This window comes from Nematostella vectensis, chromosome 10, assembly GCF_932526225.1.
Source record: "Nematostella vectensis chromosome 10, jaNemVect1.1, whole genome shotgun sequence".
In the NCBI taxonomy this organism is placed as follows: Eukaryota; Metazoa; Cnidaria; class Anthozoa; order Actiniaria; family Edwardsiidae; genus Nematostella; species Nematostella vectensis.
In genome coordinates this window covers 4062992-4085278 of record NC_064043.1, presented here as the reverse complement: position 1 = coordinate 4085278, position 22287 = coordinate 4062992, and the positions used below count along the sequence as shown (strand labels likewise).

Genomic DNA, 22287 nt, shown 5'->3' with positions numbered 1-22287 from the left:
AACATCCGTGACCTTGTGGTCATTCACATAGCTTCTAAGGGACTCTACTGAATACCGATCCCGTGGGCCAGTCAATTATACGAAGACCAAGCAAGACCATAAGCCCAAATGCATAGCCAAATTTCAGTTACCTTCCACTATCACCGAAATATTGACGATCCCTAATTAGGTTGACGCATGGTTTTATCGCCCGCTCTGAGTGATTGCCAAAGAATCGTATTTTTCTAGTTGCACTTAACTTGTCTGTGGACACCCCCCAAAAATGAAAAAGTTTAACATTCTATTAGTTCATACGGTTCATACAACAACAGAAAAAAAAACTAATACGTTTCCACGCTTTTGAATCTTGTTAAAAAGCGTGGACCACGTCTTGCAGGTCAGCACCACGAAGCCAGAAAACGTCTTTGGATTTCAGAATTATGCTTTGAGAGGATCAAGCCTACTTTTAAAAGGATTAAGATTATCCAAAGAATGGTGTGTTAAAACTACCAGCGTTTTTCCCACAGTTTATAAAAAAGTTTAGATTTTATCAAATGCATGTTTTTCTTCCTTATTTTAAGCCTTTTGTAGGCAGTAGCTAAAGCCAATTACGGCCGTCATCAATTACAGTACATAAAAAAACAAATCAAAATACTGAAGACGGTCAAACAGAGCATTTTATTGTGAAAAGCATAGAGTCGCCCTTAGGGGCAACTTGTGCACTTTATCATTGTTGAAAGTGATCTTGACATAAAAAATAGAAAGCATAAGTATTAGTAAAAAGGAGAGATTTTTAATATATTGAGACAAAATGTCATCTTTGAGCACATTAACAGCTTGTGAGCATTTTATAATTATTAGCACAAGAAAGCTGTTAAAATAATTATCCGCCTAAATCCTGGGTCTCACCATAGTTGTTAGCTATGGTTTCACCTGTTTCGTTGCTGAAATTGCAGGGCCATTTAGTTTCAAGATGATAAAGTTTCTCACGCGTTTCCATATACGTACATACCGACGGAACCCATACGACGGAAGCTGGCGCACATTGAGAGCATCGCTATCAATTTATCAGCCTTGGGAATCAGTGTTTTTAACAGCATTTCTCTAAAAAGCCTTTTTCCAGAACGTCTGCGAAGATAAAGCGGCCTGGGTTATCTGTCTGGGGCCTGCAAAAGACTTGACTCTTCGCGTGTATGGCGAGAAGTTAAAGTGATAAATAGCTTCGCCTTTTCACCAAGTCATTGCATTGGGGTGCTAATCAAACGACTCCCTATTTTAAAGGCAATCAGAATATATGCCAAATATTTAGTATTTTATTTCCGTTTGTTTGTTCTCCGATACGGATAAATGACAGTTCAGGCATCAGACTAGACCTTTAGGTACGACAGCTAGCTGAAATATATGGTTCGGGTTAGCGCCCCTGTTAGAAGTGTGCCTAGCTGATTGGCCGATCACTAATGAACGTGATTGTACAAGATGCAAACCCTTGAACCGACTCGTTTCATGAACCCGGCTTGAATTTCAGCCCACAGCATTCGGCACCTTTGCTTTCTGGTTCGTAGTATCTGCGTTTTCTACATTAACAAACCGGGAATCTATCGAGGCAAAATCGAGTCCATCTAAAAAGCAGATAAGTCACATGACCTTCAAAATGACCCTCTTGAATATATCTCTAAGCAAGTCGGAGGTAAACACTAGTTCGAAAGAAGCTAAAGACATGGATTTAGGCGCGAAACAAGGACTACAATCAGAGCTGAGTTCTCGCAGTGAAAGTTTGGTAGTGGTTGAGTCTATCTTGCTGTGTACGGTGTTGTGTGTTAGCTTGACAGGAAACCTGCTCGTGTTCTCCGCCGTCTACCGAAATCGCCGCTTGAGAACAATTTCAAACATGTTCGTTGTGACTTTGGCGGCCAGCGATGCACTTATGGCTTCACTCTGTATGCCCTACTCCTTAGGAACACTAATCCATGGAAGGTGGATTTTTGGAGAGAGGTTTTGCCAAGCTCAAGGTTTTTTTGCGTTCAACCTTGGTCTTGCCTCCTTGAACACTATGTTCTTCGTTGCCGTGAATAGGTTTTTCTGCATCGTGAAACCTGCGAAGTACCAAATCAGGTTCTCTAAAGGAAAGACGAGAATTTATCTTTTGATTATTTGGTTCAATTCGTTTGCGGGTTCTATCCCACCTCTGTTTTTTTATTCCGGGGGGTACGATTTTCAGCCCGGGAAAGCCATGTGCCTGTACCGGTTCGAGTCTAATATCCCCTACACCGTATTCCTGGAAGCTTTATTTATTGGACTACCACTGAATATTATCGCCTTTTGCTACTTGTCTGTATTTCGTGAAGTGAGAAGGACAAACAAAGTATTCACCTCAGCAAACGCAACCAGAGCTGAACTTCGCGCACATGTCCAAGAAACTAAGATTACGAAAACTTTGGGGGCAGTGTTCCTCGGTTACGTCTCTTGTTGGATGCCAGTAAGCATAATTGACTATCTGGACGCAGCAAATGGAAAACCGATTTACCATCGAGAAGTATACATGGCCTATATGTTTCTCATCTATATATCGAGCATGATAAACCCTCTGATTTACGGGTTAGCAAGTCGCGCATTTAGAAGAGAATATGAAATGATGATAAAGGGAGTCATTTGTCTAAGGGGCTGTAGAACTATTGATCCTCGTACTGTACTAAGCGCAACAGAAGTCACAGCACCCGACAACACTGCCGGCTAAGAGAGATGAACCATTTCTCTTCCTTTACTGAAACAAGACCCATAAGTAAATAGAGACGCATGCACATTACACAAGCGCAATGTTTATTTTATTTGAATATGAGATAAGTTTGTTCAGAGGTGGTACACCTGCTAACTTTCCGCTAAATAATTCCGATATTGTAGAAATAAATATACCTCCATTCTTTTTTTGTATTAACGGTTAAACTATATCTGGGACATCTGTTTCAGAAGTTTGAATTTAAGCGCCGTCAAATGATTTATTGGGTGTGCGAAATTAGTAGAGAGTTTACACAACAAATTTAAGGCTAATTCACGAGGGCTCTTCGTTTTTAATCAGATAGACAAACTAATGACTTGTTACCAAAAAAATTTAAAAGCCGTCGCAATTTTCTCACATTCATGTTTTAATCGCGGTCATGATAAAGCGTTAGTCTTTTATCTTGATTTCGATAGACGTTTGTCATTTAAATATCGCTTCCAGACGCAACGTTTTGTTCTATTTTTTATCCCTCTGTTTTCTTTCTGCCAGCTCTTTTAAATATCCTTTTGCTACCGTTGAAAGCGGAACAGTAAAATCCATTTAAGAACAATTCGATAACAAAAAAAGTTATCCAACAAATGCATATAGGAAAAAAAAGGGACATGACGTTCTACTTATCAAATGTTAAGCTAACAGCGTCGGATGTTTGATAAAGTATGCATGGGATGTTGGAGCACCGTGAAGGGAAGAACTTGTTGGAATGGTGTATCTAATAATATCAATAATAAAAGTCGTTAAGTATGAAAGCCAGTTGCGAGATGCTTTTAAAGTGAGCATTATATAAAATCACTATATCATTATTTAATATTTGGTAGTTTGCTCAGAGCAGTAACACCATAGGCAAACACTTTTATGATTCAATAAAACGTTAAAAAGCTAATCCCGACTCTTGCTCTAGACTTGGCAAAGCCACAGAACGCGAAACATCGAAAGACGCGCAACCCACCTCCCCCACCCCCGGGCAACCCGACCGAAAAAAAAAAACTGTTTTTCTCAAGAATAGCAATTCTACTTTTTGCATTTGATATCTCCTCTCTTTTCAAAATTTCGATCACTTACCTACTAGACAGGATCTGCCCTCACGCTGATGTTCCCTGAAACAATATGGAAACAAATATGGGTTCTCCATGAACGGCGCGGACACAAAAACAAAACGAAGAAAGTTTTGACACACACACAAATATTAGGGCCTCGGAATGGTCCCCCGAAATTTCGATGTGCTCGCATTTTTTGGCCAATGCTCGCATGCTCGCGCATTTTTTTCCGCCGTGCTCGCATTGTATTTTTGAATGTGCAGGTTGCTCGATTTATTAAACAACTAAAAATGCTCGGTCTCGCATAAAAAACGGGGTGCTCGCCAAAGACCATTCGGGGGCCCTTATATTGAGGTTGGGCGATTTTATTTAATATGCTTTGGATATTGATGCCATTTCTACGTTTTTTATATCCTTTTTATGTCCTTTTTTTATTTACGAGAGGCAGACGTAATCACTTTGTCAAATAGCACAGACAAACATTACGCCTGCACAATCAAGTACTAATTACTGAGCAAATATCACAAAGTCAATCAAGTAAATGATAGCAGACAGAAGACCAAACAAAAAGCTATCACTGGGAGCAAGACAAAAAGCGTGATGGAAAAAGAGATATTTCTGAACGATATTCCCTGAACTCCCGCTGTCTTTTGTGGCGGGGTAGTTTAGCTTCAGGGGAAATGGGAACTCGTCAACTGTTTATCACAGCAGGTTTATTACGACCTCGGCATTTCCTATCGGACCCCTTTCTGGTAGAGACCCGACGCAAAGGATGTACAATCATCGACTGTTGTGTGATAATAGCAAGCGGTAAACACGATTACTAAGAGCTTCTAAACAGCACCCAAAACCATCCATTAAGGCTTAGGGCCAACGTAAACAAAATATAAATTAAGCGACTAATGTGGTAATCGCACATTTTTTTCTGCGCACAACCAAAACAATGAAAAAACGACCTTTTAATACAGAAATGAAACTGGAAGTTCCACAGGAATAAGAAAACTTTATGTTTCTAAAAACCATATAGGGTAGGCGACCCTTTCCATATTACACTTCTGTTCTCACATTTTATGAATCCAAGAGAGCATAAAATAAGAGGGACACTTTGGTATTACCCGCGCGCCATGTCGATTGATGGCATTAGTCCAGTATTTTTTATCAATAATTTTCTAAGGCTCAATACATCAATAAAGCCTTCATTGTATTCGTCCTTTTTAGGCCTTTATAATTTCATTTTTGCTCTTTTGATTGAGTGATTCCCCAAATATCCCCCCCCCCAAAAAAAGATAAATTTTCAGGCGCATAAAAAGGGGCAAGACACCCCTCTTTTTGGCCGCCAAAAATTGGGTCATTTCTTTTTGAAGCATTGTCTAACACTGTCCTTTTTCCACGATATCTAATTTTCAATTGAATTTAGGTCGTAAACTTATTTGTAGTTGAAAAAGGAAGGTAACGCAAGATACGAAAAAAAGATCCCCGTGAGTCGGAATCCTCGAGTCCTAATCCAGATTCCCGGCCGATCCTCATTTTCCACTAATCCCAACTCAACTCTGAAGAAAATATTTTGCCGTGAAGAATGCCGTGAAGAAATTAATTTTGCCGTGAAGAAAAAAAATTGCCGTGGAGAAATAAGTTTTGCCGTAAGATAATAAAGTTTTGCCGTGAGATAATAAAGTCTTGCCGTGAGATAATAAAGTTTTGCCGTGAAGAATTTTTTTTTGCAATGCTTTTGTGGGCCACAGTACTTATCTCGTTATGGGTTACCTGTGGCATAAACCAGTCCCTCACTCTGACTATTTGGAACGCCTGTTTATTAACTGAATTTTGCGATTTTCAAAGTTACACCATCGAGCGTGTTTAGATTTTATAACTTAAGATCGGCGATTTATTATGCTGGAGCCGATACTTGAAAGCCTAAATACAAAGACAGTCATACTGGCTAGCAGCTCTCCGAGAAGAAGTGAAATCTTACGTCGTATCGTAAGTGTTTATAATTAAGTTTGGGCGCCAACTGCATTAGCGTAAAGTGCGTGAACAAGACTAGCCTTGTAGAAAAAGAAGTGCTTGGTTTATTTTTGATGGCTTTTATTGTTTCAGATATCCAGTATCAAATAGAACCTTTTATCAAAAATCTTAATGCAGGCTTTATTGGACGTGGGTGTGAAAGATGTGGTTTGTCATTCCTCTATCAAGCCTCCCCCCTCTCCCAATTAGATATATGAATTGGTGTTGGTGGTTTACCAACTAAGCAGTCAGTTTTCTTTCATTTGAGCAGATCTTCCAGTCAAATGGAGTGGTTCTTTTGAACCATGCCATGCTGTTTAACTTGTATTTCTTTTTGGTGCTAAGGGACTGAAATTCCAGACTATCCCATCTGTATTTGAGGAAAACCTTGACAAGTCGAGCTTTGAACACCCTAAAGATTATGTGCTTGAGAATGCAAAGCAGAAAGCTCTTGAGGTCGCCCAGAGAATGAGAGATGACAAGCAGGTATCGTTGAGTCAATATTTTTCAGGCGAGATTGAACTTGTCAAAGCTAAACCCTTCAAAATCTGACGAAACATGTACTTTCCATACATTGATTCAATCTCCCAGTTTTATTTTTTCTCCTCTGCTTTTTATGAAACCTTGAAATGTTTAGTGATAAAGACTGCTGTTCACAATCATAAGTTAGGGCTAATGTATGAGCACTGTTACTGAAAATGATACCATGGGCAAACATCTCCAGTGGCCCTTTTACATCTGCCATAGAATATGGCAGACCAACCAACCCAAGAATATGGGTGATTCCCAGTCTCCTGTATCTGGTGTCTCCCTCTCTAACTCACCCCACTTGTGTTTGTGAAATGCAGGTAGCGAATCTGTATCTTCACACTGACAAGTAAAGTTAGTCAGATGTCCATAGTTGCCAGCTCACCTTCATTAGCATGATGTCACAAGATTTTAGACCCCATTTCACAAGATTTGCAAAGCAGTTTTTAGCAATAAGATTTATATACTAAATGTCAACTGTTTTAATGCTGAGTTAACCACATGAGAGCATAAGATTTAAGAACAGACCCCAAAAGCCCCCAAGTTATTTTGTCATCCAATGAAAACTCTTTGTTTCTTTCAAACCTTCAGACCTTTACAGTTTTGTTTCTACATCCTCTAGAATAACATTCCTGATTTAGTGATTGGATCAGATACGATAGTGGTAAGTGATTACTATTATTGTAAGCGGTTTGGCATTTATGTATTTCATACGCTTATTCTTTATTAAAAAAGATCAACATAAAAAATATATTTTTTAAATTAGACTAGTTTTTATTAGGAGTGGGGCTCAGACAATTTGAAAAGGTTATCAATTTTGCATTTAAACACAGGTGCTGGAAAATGAAATATTGGAAAAACCCAAATCCAAGGAAAATGCTTTTAAAATGCTAAAAAGGTAAAGAAGAAAAAACTGCAATACACCATGTTGTAATATAAAATTGTTGATAGCATGTTATATGTTTTTCTAATGCAGAACTGTAGCAGGTCTCAAAATATTTTGATACAGAGACATTGATTGGACACAGCCATACCCCTACTGGTCACTCCTCATAATTTTTTAAAATTATGGTGGTACGTACCCCAGGGATGAACGTCGGAAAATTAAAAAAAATACCCCTAAAAATACCTGCACAACCATAAATTGCTCCATTAAAAATACCTCAAAAGCCCTAAAATACCATTTCTAAGAGAAAAGCCTGTTTTTTTTTGGATACCCCTAAAAAGACCTAAGGCCCGATTTTGACCCCTAAAAAATATGACGAGCATTCCTATCAGGTCAACATGGGAAGAACCTAGGGGTGCGTACCCCCTGCTATGGCCCTATAATGTATATCATACTTCTAATTTTGTAAACAATTGTATACTTCTAAACTTGGTCTGTTGCTAAACAACCTCCCAGGTGGCTCTTGACCACTTGCTTGTCCATTTGTGGAGTTTGTCTGCACAACCATATCAAGAAATAGAATGCTGCTTGTCTGACTCACTCTATGGGTACAATCTAACTAGGCTAGTTCTGAAGAAAGGCTAATGATTTTGAAAACAGGAATATGACCTAAAGGTGCTTTTTATACTCAACCATGACTGTGACTGTTAACTAATATCTAACTTACCCCATCTCCCATTCAGTGGTGTCTGTTAATATATCTTCATGAAGACTAACTTTAAATTTCTGCATTTCTCTTCAGCCTCAGTGGACGTGAACATGAGGTGTACAGTGGTGTCACACTTGTGAGCCACTCACATTCAGGTGGGAAAATAACCCCTTAGTCCACAAATGCTTGTGTGGCAGTTATTAAGCAGCACTAAGATAGTGTTGCAGTAGCTCAGTGACTTGGGATTTGTTCAGAGTTGTAAATTCATGGCTTTCTAGCCGGAGGTCCCATCTCAATTAACTGCACTTTATTAAAGTGGTGAACGAAAAAAAAAAATTGCTGGTGATTTTTCCCTGTGGTATCATCTTCAGTGAAAGTACAGTGCTCACACACTAAATTTTAATTCTTTTCAAATATTTTAACTCCAGGGAGCAGTCTTTTTCTTTATACTGAGTGAGCTAAAAGACTTTAAAAAAGCCTCTTGCATTTCAATTTAGTTACAATTGCTTTGCTTTGTGTAGCACTTTAGCTGTGAATGTGTTGGCTTGTATGGTATTTGCGTTATTCCCAAAACATGCTTCTTTTTTCCTAGCTGTAGGGCTGGACAAGCCTTCGTTAACCCAGTTCTATGAAAGGACCTTTGTCACCTTTGGCGAATTGACAGATGACGTCATAAATGGTTACATCAAAACTGAGGAACCCATGTAAGCTTAGGACGTCAGAGAAACTGACTGGTCAAGTTTTTGTTTTCCCTTCCTTCCTTTCTCTCTTCTTTTTCCTTTCTTTTTTTCTTCCTTTCCACTCCCCTTCCCAAATTTTTTTAGATAGAGCTGGTAACTAGTGTACAGTGCCGTAGCAGGCCTCGAAATATTGGGGGGGGGGGGGGGGGCATAATACAGAAACCTAAAGAGAATATTTGGGGGCACAGCCACGCTGGTCATTTTCTTCTGTCTTACTGGTCATTTCCTTTTAATTACTGGGATACCTGTGGTAGCCCAGTTATAAAATGCAACTGTTTTTTCTTCTTCTTGCGATATGGACATTCTTGCGTAATACCCCAACAACCTTTGCGATACCTTCTGTATACCGGCTAGATTTGCGATTTCATTACTGCATATTTTAGCATATCCTCAATTCCTACCAAGTTATTGTGGAAAATCATCTCAGCTTGGATTTCTTTCGCTGTATTTACTCGTGTTTCAATTTGCCACCCGAAGAGACCCGAGACGTGAGGCTCGAGATAAGAATTACTTACTTATGTGCTGACTGCTTAAGACACTTTACTGTTTACATCCAGACATAATTAAATGTGCTCTGGTCACTCATGGACTCGAGGTATTTACCTTGATTGTTTAATCTATTTTGAAGTGGAAGTAGTTTGAAACTATTTATGAAAATCGTCTCCTACAAATCGCTATGAATGAATCCCAAACAGGTGACTACCTTACATCGCGACACTTGACCGGTTACCCATTAGACAAATTTTGTTTTCTTGCTATAAAATATCTTGATCTCTCATTGAATGTCATGATTTTTTACCATGTAGATTTCAGTAGAGCATATGTGTAAATTGAGACACGTTCCAACAGAATATGGAGCAGTTTTCATCAATATTCGTAAGAATATGTAGTATAAGTAACTGCTGCTTTGGTTTTGGTACCCTTTGTAGAGGTAGACATATCAGTAGTCTTGTGTAGTGTAAGATATGTAAAACTATGAAAAGTATTTTGGTACTTTGGTTGTTATTTTTTTTTTTGTATTTTGGTCCTTCCTTTATGTAATATATTCGGATGGGCTCCCTGTGTTGTACACCATATTTGGAATGCCTCGTGGGCATGTCGGGGGTTGTTCAGAAATAAATGGAGTTCAGTTGTTGTGTTCAACGAGCTGTCTATTTCTTCGTGATGTTTTAGTCCCGAAAACATTACATCTGGCGACGAGAACCGGATCTGTGGAACACCATGAGTGTCATCGGTCAACTAAGAGAGTTCGACCGGCAAAAAGAGTCGTTTGAAGCTTACATTGAGCGGCTTGAAAACTTCATGAAGGCGAATGGCGTGCGAAAGGAGAACGAGGTAGCTGTCTTGCTCACTGCAATAGGTCCTGAAACGTACGGACTGTTAAGGAATCTTTTGACTCCGGAAAAACCTGACACCAAGACATATAAAGATCTTGTGGATATCTTGAGTGGCCATTTGCATCCGAAACCCTTGGTTATTGCCGAGCGATTCAATTTTCATAACCGGTTTCGTCACGACTCCGAAACAGTTGCGGACTTTGGCGCCCAACTAAAGAAGCTTTCAACTCACTGTGAGTTCGGAACTTTCCAAGATGAAGCTTTGAGAGACCGTTTTGTATGTGGTCTACGCCAGGAAGCGATTCAACGGAAACTTTTAACCGAGAAAACCTTGACGTTTGCGAAGGCTTTGGAGATCGCTCAGTCGATGGAAATGGCGGAATCGAAGTCGTCGGAATTGAAGGGCTCTGGATCGTCCGGATCGGGCTGCGTTGAAGAAGTTCATCAGCTTGGAAAAAAGCCACAGAAACACAAGAAATTCACACAGAACAAGGGAGGAAAGCCCAAAACAGCATGTCATCGTTGTGGCAGTGCTGAACATGATGGTAAATCCTGTAAATACAAGAAGTATAAGTGTGATAATTGTGGCAAAGTGGGTCACCTAAAGAGAGTCTGTCAGTCCAAGGAGTGCAAGGAAACCAAGTATGTTGAAGTTTCAGTGGACAATGACCAAGAAGATGAGTCATTGGGGTTCTTTTCAACTCGTGAACCCAGCAGCAAAGCAGTGACAGTAACTATCACTGTTAACGGAAAGGAAATTCCAATGGAAGTTGATACGGGAGCTGCACGCACAGTCATCCCTGAAAAGTTGTTCAAAGAGAATTTTGGACATTTGAAACTCAAGAATGCAAGTACCTCATTAAAGACTTATTCTGGAACAGTGTTACCTTTAATTGGTGAAACCGAAGTTCTAGTTGAGTACGAGGGTCAAAGTGCCAAGTTGCCTCTGATTGTGGCAAAAGTTGAGAGCAAACCAGCTATTCTGGGTCGTAATTGGCTCAGTGTTGTTAAGCTGAACTGGGAGCACCTTTTTAGTGTTTCTTCTTCTGATTTAGTTCATGAACTGACTGCACGGTTCAAGGGTGTTTTCGGTACGGGCCTGGGCAAAATCAAGGAGTTTCAAGCAAGAATCAATGTGCAACCTGAGGCCACGCCTAGGTTTCATAAGGCTCGCCCCGTGCCGTATGCCCTAAAGCCAGCAGTTGAAGCAGAGTTGGATCGCATGGAAAAGGAGGGGATCGTGACAAAAGTGTCCCATAGTGAGTGGGCTGCCCCGTTAGTGGTCGTCCCTAAGGCAGATGGTGGTGTTCGTTTGTGTGGAGACTACAAAGTTACGGTGAATCCAGTTTTGGACGTCGACCAATACCCTCTGCCTAACCCTCAAGATTTGCTCAGTGCTCTGGCAGGTGGTACCAAGTTTTCTAAACTTGACCTCAAGCATGCATATCAGCAACTGCCTCTTGGTGAGGAGTCCAAGAAGTTCCTCACTGTCAACACCTGTAAAGGGCTCTATCAGTATAATCGTTTGCCTTTTGTTGTCGCAAGCGCACCTGCTGTATTTCAATCTACTATTGACACCATTCTCAAGGGCATTGATGGTGTTGTTTGCTATATCGACGATATTTTGATCACTGGAAGGAATGACCAGGAACACAAAGCAATATTAGAGGCGGTGCTGGAAAGACTTACGGAAATACGGAATTTCTCTCAAGTTGTCGAAATGCAGTTTCCTGGAGGACAGGGTCGGTTTTCTCGGTCATGTCATTGATGCCGAGGGTGTCCACCCTTCACCAGAGAAAGTTCGGGCTGTTGTGGATGCTCCTGCGCCAACTAATGTTACCGAGTTGAGATCGTTTCTGGGTATGTTACAGTACTACGGAAAATTTCTCCCGAACTTGTCAACATTGCTGCACCCGTTAAACAACCTCCTGCGGGACGGGGTTGAGTGGTCATGGCTGCCAGAATGCGAGCAAGCCTTCACCTCTGCAAAAGAGCTCCTGCAATCAGCGAAAGTCCTAACTCATTATGACGTCAATCTTCCAATTAAATTGGCTTGTGATGCATCACCCTATGGCATTGGAGCCGTTATTTCACACGTTATGCCAGGAGGCGAGGAGCGCCCCATTGCTTTTGCCTCAAGAACCCTCACTGGTAGTGAAAAGAATTATGCCCAGCTAGAGAAGGAAGCCCTGTCCATTATTTACGGAGTTAAAAAGTTCCACCAGTTTTTATATGGGCGACGATTTATTCTGGAGACCGACCATAAACCACTCCTAACAATCTTAGGGCCAAAGTCGGCAATTCCCACACTAGCTGCGGCTCGTCTTCAGAGGTGGGCTTTAATTTTAGCATCCCACCAGTATGATGTCGTTTACCGTAAAGGTGTCGATCACAGCAATGCGGATGGGCTGTCCAGACTTCCTGTTGATAAGCCTAGAGTTTCAGAGGAAACTGAAATTTATAATTTCAGTTATGTGGATGACCTACCTGTAACGGCAAAGGACATTGCTATGGAAACAAGAAAGGATTCTGTGTTAAGCAAGGTACTTCATTATGTGAAAAGTGGCTGGCCACAGCAGACACAGGAGGAGGAATTACGTCCTTATTTCAATCGTCGATTGGAACTGTCTGTGGAACAAGACTGTGTTCTCTGGGGTCTGCGGGTCATTATCCCAGAGGCAGTTCAGGAGAAAATCCTGCATGATCTTCACGCAGATCACCCAGGTATGTGTCGCATGAAGTCTCTCGCACGCAGCTACCTGTGGTGGCCAAAGCTCGATCAGGCTATCGAGAACATGGTGCACAATTGTGAGGCCTGCCAGTCTGTTCGTAAGCAGCCTGCCACAGCACCTTTGATCCCATGGAAATGGCCTGTTAGAGTTTGGCAACGAGTGCACATGGATTATGCTGTTAAAGACGGAGTGAACTTTTTTTGTTGTTGTCGATGCACACTCAAAGTGGCCTGAGATTATTGCTACATCTTCCACTACTGCACCCAAGACCATTGAAATGCTGGCTGGTCTATTTGCATCACATGGATTACCAGAGGAGATGGTCTCCGATAACGGTCCACCGTTCATTTCTAGTGAGCTGGACATGTTTATGAAAAGTAATGGAATACAGCATACACGGGTCCCTCGCTATCATCCCGCTTCTAACGGGGAGGCGGAGAGATATGTCCAAACTCTCAAGCAGGCGTTACTTACCAGCAAGTTTGATCGGGGGAAATCGCTACAGCAACGGCTGTCAAGTTTTCTGTTTTCGTACAGGAACACGCCCCATACGGTTACTGGGCAGACACCTGCTGAGTTGTTCTTGAAGCGTAAGCCTCGCACACGTTTGGCATTGCTTCAGCCCAATCTGGCCCAGCATGTTGAGGAGCGTCAGATGAAGGAAAAGCAACAGCATGATGGTGGCCGAACAAAAACTCGTGAGTTTCTTCCAGGAGACATTGTTTTAGTTCGTAACTTCAGAGGGAAACACAAGTGGGATAAAGGAACAGTGATCTTGAGAATCGGTCCCCTAGCATACCAGATACGTATTGGAGGACGAATGTGTCATGTACATGTTGATCACCTTCTAGCAGCTGGTGATGCGGAGCACACACCCCCACCAACTACAGCTACAGCTATGACTGGGAGTGGCTTTGTTTTGCCCTCTACTCCAGTAGTGTCCTCTAAACCCATTCTTCCTGAGCCTGAGGTTACCCCTCTACCTGAAGTCTCACCTAAATCTTCAGAGACTGTTGTTCCTACATGTACAACTGAGTCACCACCTGACGTGGCATCTACACCTGTGAGGCGTTACCCAAGGCGTACCCCTAAACCTGTAGTACGTCTGGACTTGTAAAGAGACTATTAGATGTATTTAGCTCTCTAGTCATTGACATTGTTTACATGTTTGTAGCTAGTTCATTCCAGGAACGGGGAGATGTAATATATTCGGATGGGCTCCCTGTGTTGTACACCATATTTGGAATGCCTCGTGGGCATGTCGGGGGTTGTTCAGAAATAAATGGAGTTCAGTTGTTGTGTTCAACGAGCTGTCTATTTCTTCGTGATGTTTTAGTCCCGAAAACATTACACTTTAGATAAGTTTTTTTTTTCCTGAAATAATTCTCATCCCTCATTGAATGTCATTTTAATTTTATGGAACATTTTCAATGAAATCTAGAGCATTTTGTTGTCTTTGTGGTGTTGTTGATTACAATCCTTAAGAATATGTATATGCTATAATTTGAAGTCTGGATATTCTTGCCCCAATCAGTGTTGTGATATGGCATTAAAAAAACAAGATTATACATATGTATATTTTTATTTTTTAAGGTGGTGGGCAGTAGAATCTTTGTCATTTCACAACACAGGGCCCAAACAAAATACAGATCTCAGGTATCCCAGTCAACCCTGCGCACAGGGTCTAGTTGTTATTTTATCCAAAGGTGGTGGGCAGTAGAATATTTGTCATACATTTTCACAACACAGGGCCCAAACAAATTGCAGATCTCAGGTATCCCAGTCAACCCTGCGCGCAGGGTCTAGTTTGTGAAAATATGGGGGAGGCATGTGCCTCCAGTCCCGCACCCCCTGCTACGGCCCTGGTTTTTAAAATCTAGTATAGAAATCTAGACGTATTTGTAGCAATTCTGAAGGGAGCTGGTGTTTTAAACTTATAATTAGTATCTGGGTTATATTTATGGTACGATCTCTCTTTTCAGGGACAAGGCAGGAGCGTACGGTATTCAAGGAATAGGTGGCTCATTGGTCAGTGGTATTCGCGGTGACTATTTCAACGTAATGGGGTTTCCATTACACCACTTTTGCCTGCAGATCAAGAAACTCTATGAATAGCAATAGTCAAGGGGGTCACATGACTTCAGCTCACGTGACTTCGTTTTTATCTTCCTTTAAAAGTGTGGGATATTATCCTGATATCATGTCACGTCTAGGAAGTAACGTACTCGTTGGACTGGCTGTAAATAAGCCAACGTAATGATTATTGACGTCGATGTGATGTCACAAAAAGTCACGTGATACGCAAGTGCCAATACTCTCTCCTACTGCCAGGTTGTGATTGAGGCGTGCCGCTTTTTGTGAAGGCTGTTATGGTGTCCTTGGCAAATCGATACAAAGAGACAAAAGAGACAAAATAGTTACTCTGCAGAGGAAGGTAAATGGAGACCAAATTCACTTACGTACTTACTGCTAAGTAAGTTATCTTTGAAATCGTTAGATTATTTTAACGGCTCTTCGGACATGTCTAATCCAAGATAACGGCCGATGATGAAAACATTCCAATACAATTTCACTCACCGCTTGCAAGCAGGATCAGTATTTCATAAAAATACCCTGTTTTTTTATAGATCTTTTTACCTCATATCAGTAAAATTTAACCATATTTAGTTTGCTATATGGTTTGCCTCGAGTCCCTCCCTTGGCCGTTGTTAGAGTCACTCTCCGTTAGAGGACAGCACGAAAATACCTGCTCACTATATATAATATTCGATATCTTATGACAGTCAGGACTGTGGATGAGTTCCATTTAATAATTCTAAAGAAAATGGATCTTCACCCCAAATTTTACCCGACTGCTAGCTCGACTTTTTTGAGTTACCGGATCGCTAGATCCCAAGCAGTCAGTGAAACGCTCGACGCAAGGCTACTGCTCGGGGTCTTCCGGATATATCTTGATGTTTCTAAAATATTCTCGTCGCATTTCTGTTTAGCCCAAAGCCACGCCTTCCTTTGATACAAACTGCAGAAGCGCGATACAGCAGTCAAGATTCGCACGTTGTAATGTAAGTTTATTTGACCTTCGGGTCGCAGCCCGTGGATAACGAACGGTCCGAGAAGTTCGCACAACGGTCTCTCCAACACGTAGATATCCCTCCAGTCTCCCTGTTTATCAAACCCACAAAATATAAAAGGAAGAAATCGCAAATCGTTGGTCGGGCGGACCCGTATCTCGTTCATGATAGTACCGAAACACGCATCCTCCACCGGAAACATTTTGACGCGCTTAGACCCAGAGATGAGCCGCAATAGGAGAAAACCGCTGAACAGGTAACCCCCGCCCGCGATGTACGCCGGGAACTCGGCGTCGGGATACTCTTCCATTGAAAGATAGTTGCGGTCTTCTTTGTCTCGAATAACCCTCCTGTCTTCAACTAGCCTTCCCGTGTAAAGCGGTTGTGACGCGTTAACCATGTGGTATGAGTCAAGCCAAGTGATCAGCGCATGCGCATTTATGTAGCAGTCGTCATCTGTCTTTAGGATGTAGTCCGCTGTACAAAAGGTGTGTGCCCACCTTATTCCAAGAACCATTTTCTTGTAAAGATTTGAATATGAATCCTCGAAGTCGCCAAATACAATATCACTTGATTTCTTGGATTCGAAATCGAGAGCTGATTGAATGGTCTTGTTTTGGCTACGGCCAATCATGAACACGGTTTTCCAAGACCTGTAAGTGAAATGGATAAATTTGCATTAATTGCGAATTTTCGTTTTTATCGAAAAGTTTCTTACTCAGGGCAGGCTGAGAAAGGATAAACGATGGAAGCATTTTCGCTGTATTCATTTTTCGCAAAAGGAAAGTAAGCGTGAAAAAAAGTAGTGCAAATATTTTTATGTATACAGATGTTTTAACATCTTAAAAGAGTACTTAGAGCTTAGAGGAGCACACAAAGGCTAAAATCCCTTATCCCGATAGGAGACTTACATTAGATCCCGCATCCCGTGCGATTATTCAGAATCCCGCCTGTGTTCTCCTTGAATGCGCGTAACCTGCTCCCCCCCCGAAAACTCTGAGTCCCTCTACTCACCTCCCTTGTGGAAAATTCCCCGCCTGGTTGATAACATTTTCTGGTTGTCCCCAGGAAAACCTGATTGCTTCCCTTCTCTTAAAGTTACTCGGCCTGGAGTGCACCTCAATCAAAAGGAAAGGCGTTCGACGACATTCTACTCGCGATTGACTTCTTGGCTTACCCAAGAAGGGCCCGTAACGCCCGAGTCCGCCTTCGGATTCACTCACTTTAGCTAAGGCATCAAACAAGCCACCACGGAGAATGTCTAACGTGTCTGTACGGGCGATGAACCTGGTTTGGACAGCAAAGCTGTTATCTTTATTTCTTCGGAAAGAGACGATAGTAATCAGAAGAATAGAAGCTGCTACAAGTGTGAAAGCTTTTGCATTTCGTCGAAGTTTGAACGCCATGTTTGGCTCGCGAATTTCTTTGACGAAAATGTTCGATTGGTACATGTGAAGCGATACATGGCGAGGGACTTTAAATATTTTTTAAACTATTATAATGCAAATTTTTGAAGACAAATAGTATTGAAAAGTTTTTTTTTTAATCTTCCAAGCTATAATGCGTTACGTGGACATTGTCTGTTGTTTCAATTGTGGTATGAATTATGCTGCTGGCAGTGATTTTAGCCTGATTTTATACCAATTTGTTTTTGTACAAATGTCAAGGGTTGAGAAAGTTTAAACACGTGAAGTCTGTAAACCAAGGACAGGGGTTTACGTCGAGGATAATATTTCAATAACTGCCAAATCGAGAAGCGATGTTAGGGACTTTAAGATGCGACAACAGCTACGGCTAGGATGGATGACCGAGATAACACTTTACAGTGAGGACACAGAAAACGGGCCATGCTGAACAGCTTTGACCAATCAGAATCGGCTTCACCATAAACATTAAAGTTCAGCCAATGTGAAACGGCGGACGTTGTTTATTTGACCTCGTACGTGTAGTCGACCATTTTTGTCCGTCGATTGAGCGTGGAAACACCCTAACCTGATTGGCTAGAAATTATTTTTCGAAATGTTTACGGTGTTTAAGCCGAATATGATTGGTCAAAGTCGTTCAGCATGGCCCGCTTTCTGTGTCCTCACTGTAACGCTTGGCGACAAATTCAACAATAGTTTCGATGAAATTACCTAGACTTTATATTCAGAAACAAACTGAAATTTACCGTAAACTTTATTTCTAGAATAAGAAACAGAGACAGGTGAATATATACTCCACCCGGCCACGTACTCGCCAGACCGTAAAACTTGAAATTTCACGTCGTGTTTTGGCGGAGAACGGTTGGAAATCTATCAGACAGAACGCATTTTCACGTGCAGCCTTTCAATTCTCAATTTAAATACATTGTTTTCTACCGTCACCGCACTCGTAACCGTACTCGTATCTTCAAGTCCGTCCTGAACAGGGTATATATTTCAGGCCTCTCTGTCCTGAACAGGGTATATGTTTCAGGCCTCTCTGTCCTGAACAGGCTATATATTTCAAGCCTCTTTGTCCTGAACAGGGTATACATTTAAGGCCTCTCTGCCCTGAAAAGGGTATACATTTCAGGCCTTTCTGTCCTGAACAGGGTATATATTTCAGGCCTCTCTGCCCTGAACAGCGTACATAATTTTAAGCAAGGCTCTCCTAAACAGGGTACCGATTTGGTTGCCTTGCTAAAACTCGTAACCGCTGATCCCGCCCCCGGTCTGATTGCCTTGCTTGCTCTCACGTGATAACCGAGTGCTTGGTTCTGCGATCGATTTTGCGATAAAAGACAGCATTTGTATAGACTAAGTAAGACATTTTTATTTGTCCTAAACAGGGTTCTAAAATTGAGGGTGTTGTCCTAAACAGGGTATGGTTTTTCAGAATTTTTGTCCTTAACAGGGTCAGGTTTCAAAAACCCCAGCAACACCCCTATACCCAAATATACTGAGTACCCCCCCCCCCCCCCCCCCCCCCCCGGGAGAACGGGAGACTGCAACCGGTCGAATGCACATTGTATAAAAGCAACTGAGCTCTTCGGTGTCGATAGCCGCACATTTAAGTTGTCTTAGTAAATGCTACTTTTCTGGTTACTTCAGAAATATGCGCGTTCCATTTCAAATCATCAGAGATTATCATCAGACATTATCACACTTGTTTGTTTAATCTGTCCATACATTTCATAAGCACGCACTCGTAACCATGGTTTTACTATTCTTATCATAACACTCTTTTTTTTTTTTTTTTTCAAATGTAAATATTTGGATAGGTTTTGCTTTGTCCATACAGTCCTCAGTTTATTAAAGAAGATAACGCTTTCTTTCTAGTAGGCAGTATGACTGCTCTAATTCTGAAAATTTCCAAGTTGGTTTCACTCTTCGTCATTGCTGCTTGCTGTTTGGTTATTTTTCGCATCAATATATTACAACAGGACAGAAAAGCGTGCAAAGAGGTGAAAAAACTTAGTCTTATTGAGAATGGATTGATGCTACATGAGAGAGACTTGTATAAGAAAGAGCAACCCTTTGGCAATGAAAATCCATGGGAAGTGGTAAGACAAATTCTCGATTCCACTTTTGGGCAGTACGAGGCGAGCCTCAACCAGCACACAGAGCGGCAGGGTCTCGTAAGACTTGGAGCCATTCTTGATAATGGAGATGACGGACACATGCCACTCTGTACCGGGAATGTGTTCTTATTGGCTGCTGTACATTCTTGCCATGAGAGTTTTTCGATGAGAGAAGCCATTCGACTGTCTTGGGGAAACCAAGAGAACGCCATCAATAAAGGGAAATGGTCTCGCGGCGCAAACGCGTAAGTTATGACCTGTGTCTTTCTTTCGTTATTGCTTTACATGCGCGTACACAGGATTTGCTAATGGGGATACGCAGTCATATATATCAAATGGAAAAGGATTGTTCTTCCGATGTACCCGCCTATGTACTCAATTATTGTTCTCTGGTTATAAACTATACAACAGCGCCAATAAAACGCGAGCTCTGATTGGTCGAGAAGATTTTGTGAGTAGAATACCACTCGCACGTTTGACGTTGATGTTCGTTTTTTTTTTTGATCGAAATTTTTTTTTCATTTATTTGTGCGTCGCCCCCCCCCCCCCCTAATAATCCAATAATGAAGTCAAGTCACTACTAACAGTCACTTAAACTCGACTCCGTCTCGTTGCGCACATTTTTGTTTGTGCGAGACACGTTATACCGTCATGTGGATTATATTATCAAAGGACAAGACGCACAAAAATGGCAGAGAAGTGATGCCGTTATTTAGTGTACTGTTTCAAATGCCAATACATACTAATGAACCAAATTGATTGTTCTATATTAATTTGCATTTGGAACGTATATGAAAAGAACGGCGGAAAAAGTTTTTGCGTTGATACACCTTCGTTCCTTGTAGGACTTGGAAGACGGTATTTTTTCTGGGCCAATCATCAGACGATGAGAAGAACCAGTTACTTCGTCTCGAGGCGGCCAGGTACAAAGACATCGTTATTGGGGACTTCTTGGACACATACCGAAACCTAACTCTCAAAACAATTCTAATCCTCCGCTGGGCAAAAAAACACTGCCCGCAGGCGCAGTACATTCTAAAAACAGACCACGACTGTTTCGTCAATGTTCTTCCTTTAATGCGCCTGCTTCGCATAAGGAAACCGCTGTACCTTGGGCGCATACACTGGAAAAATACGCCCACTCGAAATAAGACCAGTAAATTCTACGTAAGCAAGGCGGAGTTCTCGGAACCTGTGTACCCTCCTTACGCCGCAGGGGGAGGGTATGTTTTTAAAGGGTCTCTTCTACCGAGCCTGCTACAGGCGTCACATGAGGCAGCGGTGTTCCCGATGGAGGATGCGTATTTTGGCTCCCTTATGAAAGTGATTGGGGTGAAGGCGCAAAGCAACAAAAGGTTCCTGCGGTTCGAGTTCTGCGATGAAGAAGACGGCGTCGGCGAAGATTGTTATTACAAGGCGGAGAGTGTTTGTGACGTCGCTCGGTCGCTCATTGTTCATCAGGTCCAAAAAGCGGACCATATTAAGCTTCTGGTGAATGTGCGGACTTTGCAGTTTGTACCTACCTTATGTGAGCACGAAAACAGGAGGAAAACGCCCTACGCGGAAGGGTAGGAAAGGCAGGAGTGTGAAGGAATGACACGAACGCAGGAGGGTATTAAAGTGTGGGGTGGAGGTCGCTATTGGCTTTAATGTGTAATGTTTTTCTTTATTAGGTGCTGAAATTATATTTATAAAAGGGATTGAATGAGCACCTCATGGGGATGACGAGAGATTTTAGGTGAAAATGGGCATTTTGGGGGATAGGATATTGATTGAAATTGAAATTAAACTCCGAAATGTTGGCGTATTTTGTAACTGTTAATATTTCCTAATCATCCTAAGTCTTATTTTTATAAACAGCGTATGTTTCCTAAAAAAAAAAGAAATGCTAGGGGTGACTGGATACCTAGATTTTCAAAAACTGAAATCCCTTTGTATGATGTTTACCAATAATTAAAATGTAATGCACTTATTTATAAAAACCTTTTTTATAAGAACGTCCAGCCTGAGATTTCACCAAATTTTAAAAACATGCCAAGAACACGCCGAGGCTCAGATATATACAGAGGCAAAGAGTTTAGTGAGATACAAGCGTTGAACAATTTTTTTCTGCTTAGTAGAGTACGCTTTTTTTTATAAAAACCTTTTTATATAGAATATATTTTTTCTTTTTAGTCCTGATTCGTTCCAAAATGCAGAATCAAATTGTGCTCATAGTAAAAACTATATTATTGCCATTAATCTTTAGTGTAATTCTCCTCCTAATAATAATTCATTGGGTATGGTATTCTTATATACACTAAAATTTAAGAACATCATTAACCCATTGACTCCTGGCTATTTTTGAGCTGAATTTACAAAAAACAGACTGAAAACAGATACCTCCCCCCCTATTCTGAGTTTTATACAGCCCGTCAAAGTCAAACATAGCTGCACCTAGTCAGCACACCCCACTTTTAATCCCTCATCGTTGTGCTGAAGCGAGCACAAGTTGATGGTCGCCCGTATTTTTCATAAAAAATACAGCTATGAGCATATTAGGAGAGTGTCTCAGGACATCATGAAGTCTATTGGGGCATAACTGAGTGTTTTGCTTATGGATATTTGCAAGCAAAGGTGGATTCATGGTGATTTTTTCTTGTTTGGCTTTGCCTGGATAAGAAAATAATTTTCTAATGAATCACCACAGCTCTCCTAAATTCTGTCTTTTCTGGAACCAAATTGATTCCAAAATTGTTTACACTGTTATTCTGGGTCTGTATGACCTGGAATTGATTTGTTTGGCTTCGTGGTGAAAAGAATATAAAAAACAATCTGACTTTGGGGAGAGGAGTGTTGACTGGCCCTCCCCTCGTGAATTTTTCTCTGGATCTCCCAGAATGCTTTGCAATCTGTAAAGGCATCCAAGTGGTTTTACAAGCCTTCAAAGAGTGGACATTGTGTTTTG

General features: G+C 41.3%; 4 protein-coding genes and 1 long non-coding RNA gene across 5 annotated transcripts; 4 read left to right on the top strand and 1 right to left on the bottom strand.

Moving 5' to 3' along the window:
• Positions 1–1404: 1404 nt before the first annotated feature.
• LOC5504547 (melatonin receptor type 1B) lies at positions 1405–3635 on the top strand. Its single transcript, XM_001625374.3, has one exon. The coding sequence runs from the start codon at positions 1619–1621 to the stop codon at positions 2711–2713; it is 1095 nt and encodes a 364-aa protein (XP_001625424.2). The 5' UTR covers positions 1405–1618; the 3' UTR covers positions 2714–3635.
• A 1955-nt stretch (positions 3636–5590) lies between these two features.
• On the top strand, positions 5591–15399 carry LOC5504526 (probable bifunctional dTTP/UTP pyrophosphatase/methyltransferase protein). The gene is made up of 7 exons (XM_001625375.3): positions 5591–5769; positions 6139–6279; positions 6944–6985; positions 7155–7219; positions 8010–8071; positions 8509–8620; positions 14708–15399. Exons 1-7 carry the CDS (start codon positions 5680–5682, stop codon positions 14838–14840), a joined length of 645 nt encoding a protein of 214 aa, XP_001625425.2. The 5' UTR covers positions 5591–5679; the 3' UTR covers positions 14841–15399.
• Positions 14317–17202, bottom strand: LOC5504527 (N-acetyllactosaminide beta-1,3-N-acetylglucosaminyltransferase 2). Its single transcript, XM_001625395.3, has 2 exons — positions 16811–17202; positions 14317–16449 (listed from the first exon to the last, which is right to left on the bottom strand). Exons 1-2 carry the CDS (start codon positions 17200–17202, stop codon positions 15600–15602), a joined length of 1242 nt encoding a protein of 413 aa, XP_001625445.2. The 3' UTR covers positions 14317–15599.
• On the top strand, positions 15706–18161 carry LOC125573215. The gene is made up of 2 exons (XR_007313989.1): positions 15706–15787; positions 16865–18161. It is a non-coding gene; the product is annotated as an uncharacterized LOC125573215 (long non-coding RNA).
• A 596-nt stretch (positions 18162–18757) lies between these two features.
• On the top strand, positions 18758–21312 carry LOC5504548 (beta-1,3-galactosyltransferase 5). The gene is made up of 2 exons (XM_032372849.2): positions 18758–19585; positions 20186–21312. Exons 1-2 carry the CDS (start codon positions 19107–19109, stop codon positions 20910–20912), a joined length of 1206 nt encoding a protein of 401 aa, XP_032228740.1. The 5' UTR covers positions 18758–19106; the 3' UTR covers positions 20913–21312.
• The last annotated feature ends 975 nt before the right edge of the window (positions 21313–22287 follow it).

What these genes read in the sequence shown, in the direction of transcription:
- LOC5504526 (XM_001625375.3), top strand. Translation starts at nt 5,680, where the DNA reads ATGCTGGAGCCGATACTTGAAAGCCTAAATACAAAGACAGTCATACTG. An exon ending in TTGGATCAGATACGATAGTG is followed by an intron (nt 6,986 to 7,154) that starts GTAAGTGATTAC and finishes ATTTAAACACAG; the next exon opens with GTGCTGGAAAATGAAATATT. An exon ending in GCTTTTAAAATGCTAAAAAG is followed by an intron (nt 7,220 to 8,009) that starts GTAAAGAAGAAA and finishes ATTTCTCTTCAG; the next exon opens with CCTCAGTGGACGTGAACATG.
- LOC5504547 (XM_001625374.3), top strand. Translation starts at nt 1,619, where the DNA reads ATGACCTTCAAAATGACCCTCTTGAATATATCTCTAAGCAAGTCGGAG.
- LOC5504548 (XM_032372849.2), top strand. Translation starts at nt 19,107, where the DNA reads ATGACTGCTCTAATTCTGAAAATTTCCAAGTTGGTTTCACTCTTCGTC. An exon ending in TGGTCTCGCGGCGCAAACGC is followed by an intron (nt 19,586 to 20,185) that starts GTAAGTTATGAC and finishes CGTTCCTTGTAG; the next exon opens with GACTTGGAAGACGGTATTTT.
- LOC5504527 (XM_001625395.3), bottom strand. Translation starts at nt 17,202, where the DNA reads ATGGCGTTCAAACTTCGACGAAATGCAAAAGCTTTCACACTTGTAGCA. An exon ending in GGGAATTTTCCACAAGGGAG is followed by an intron (nt 16,450 to 16,810) that starts GTGAGTAGAGGG and finishes TTTCACTTACAG; the next exon opens with GTCTTGGAAAACCGTGTTCA.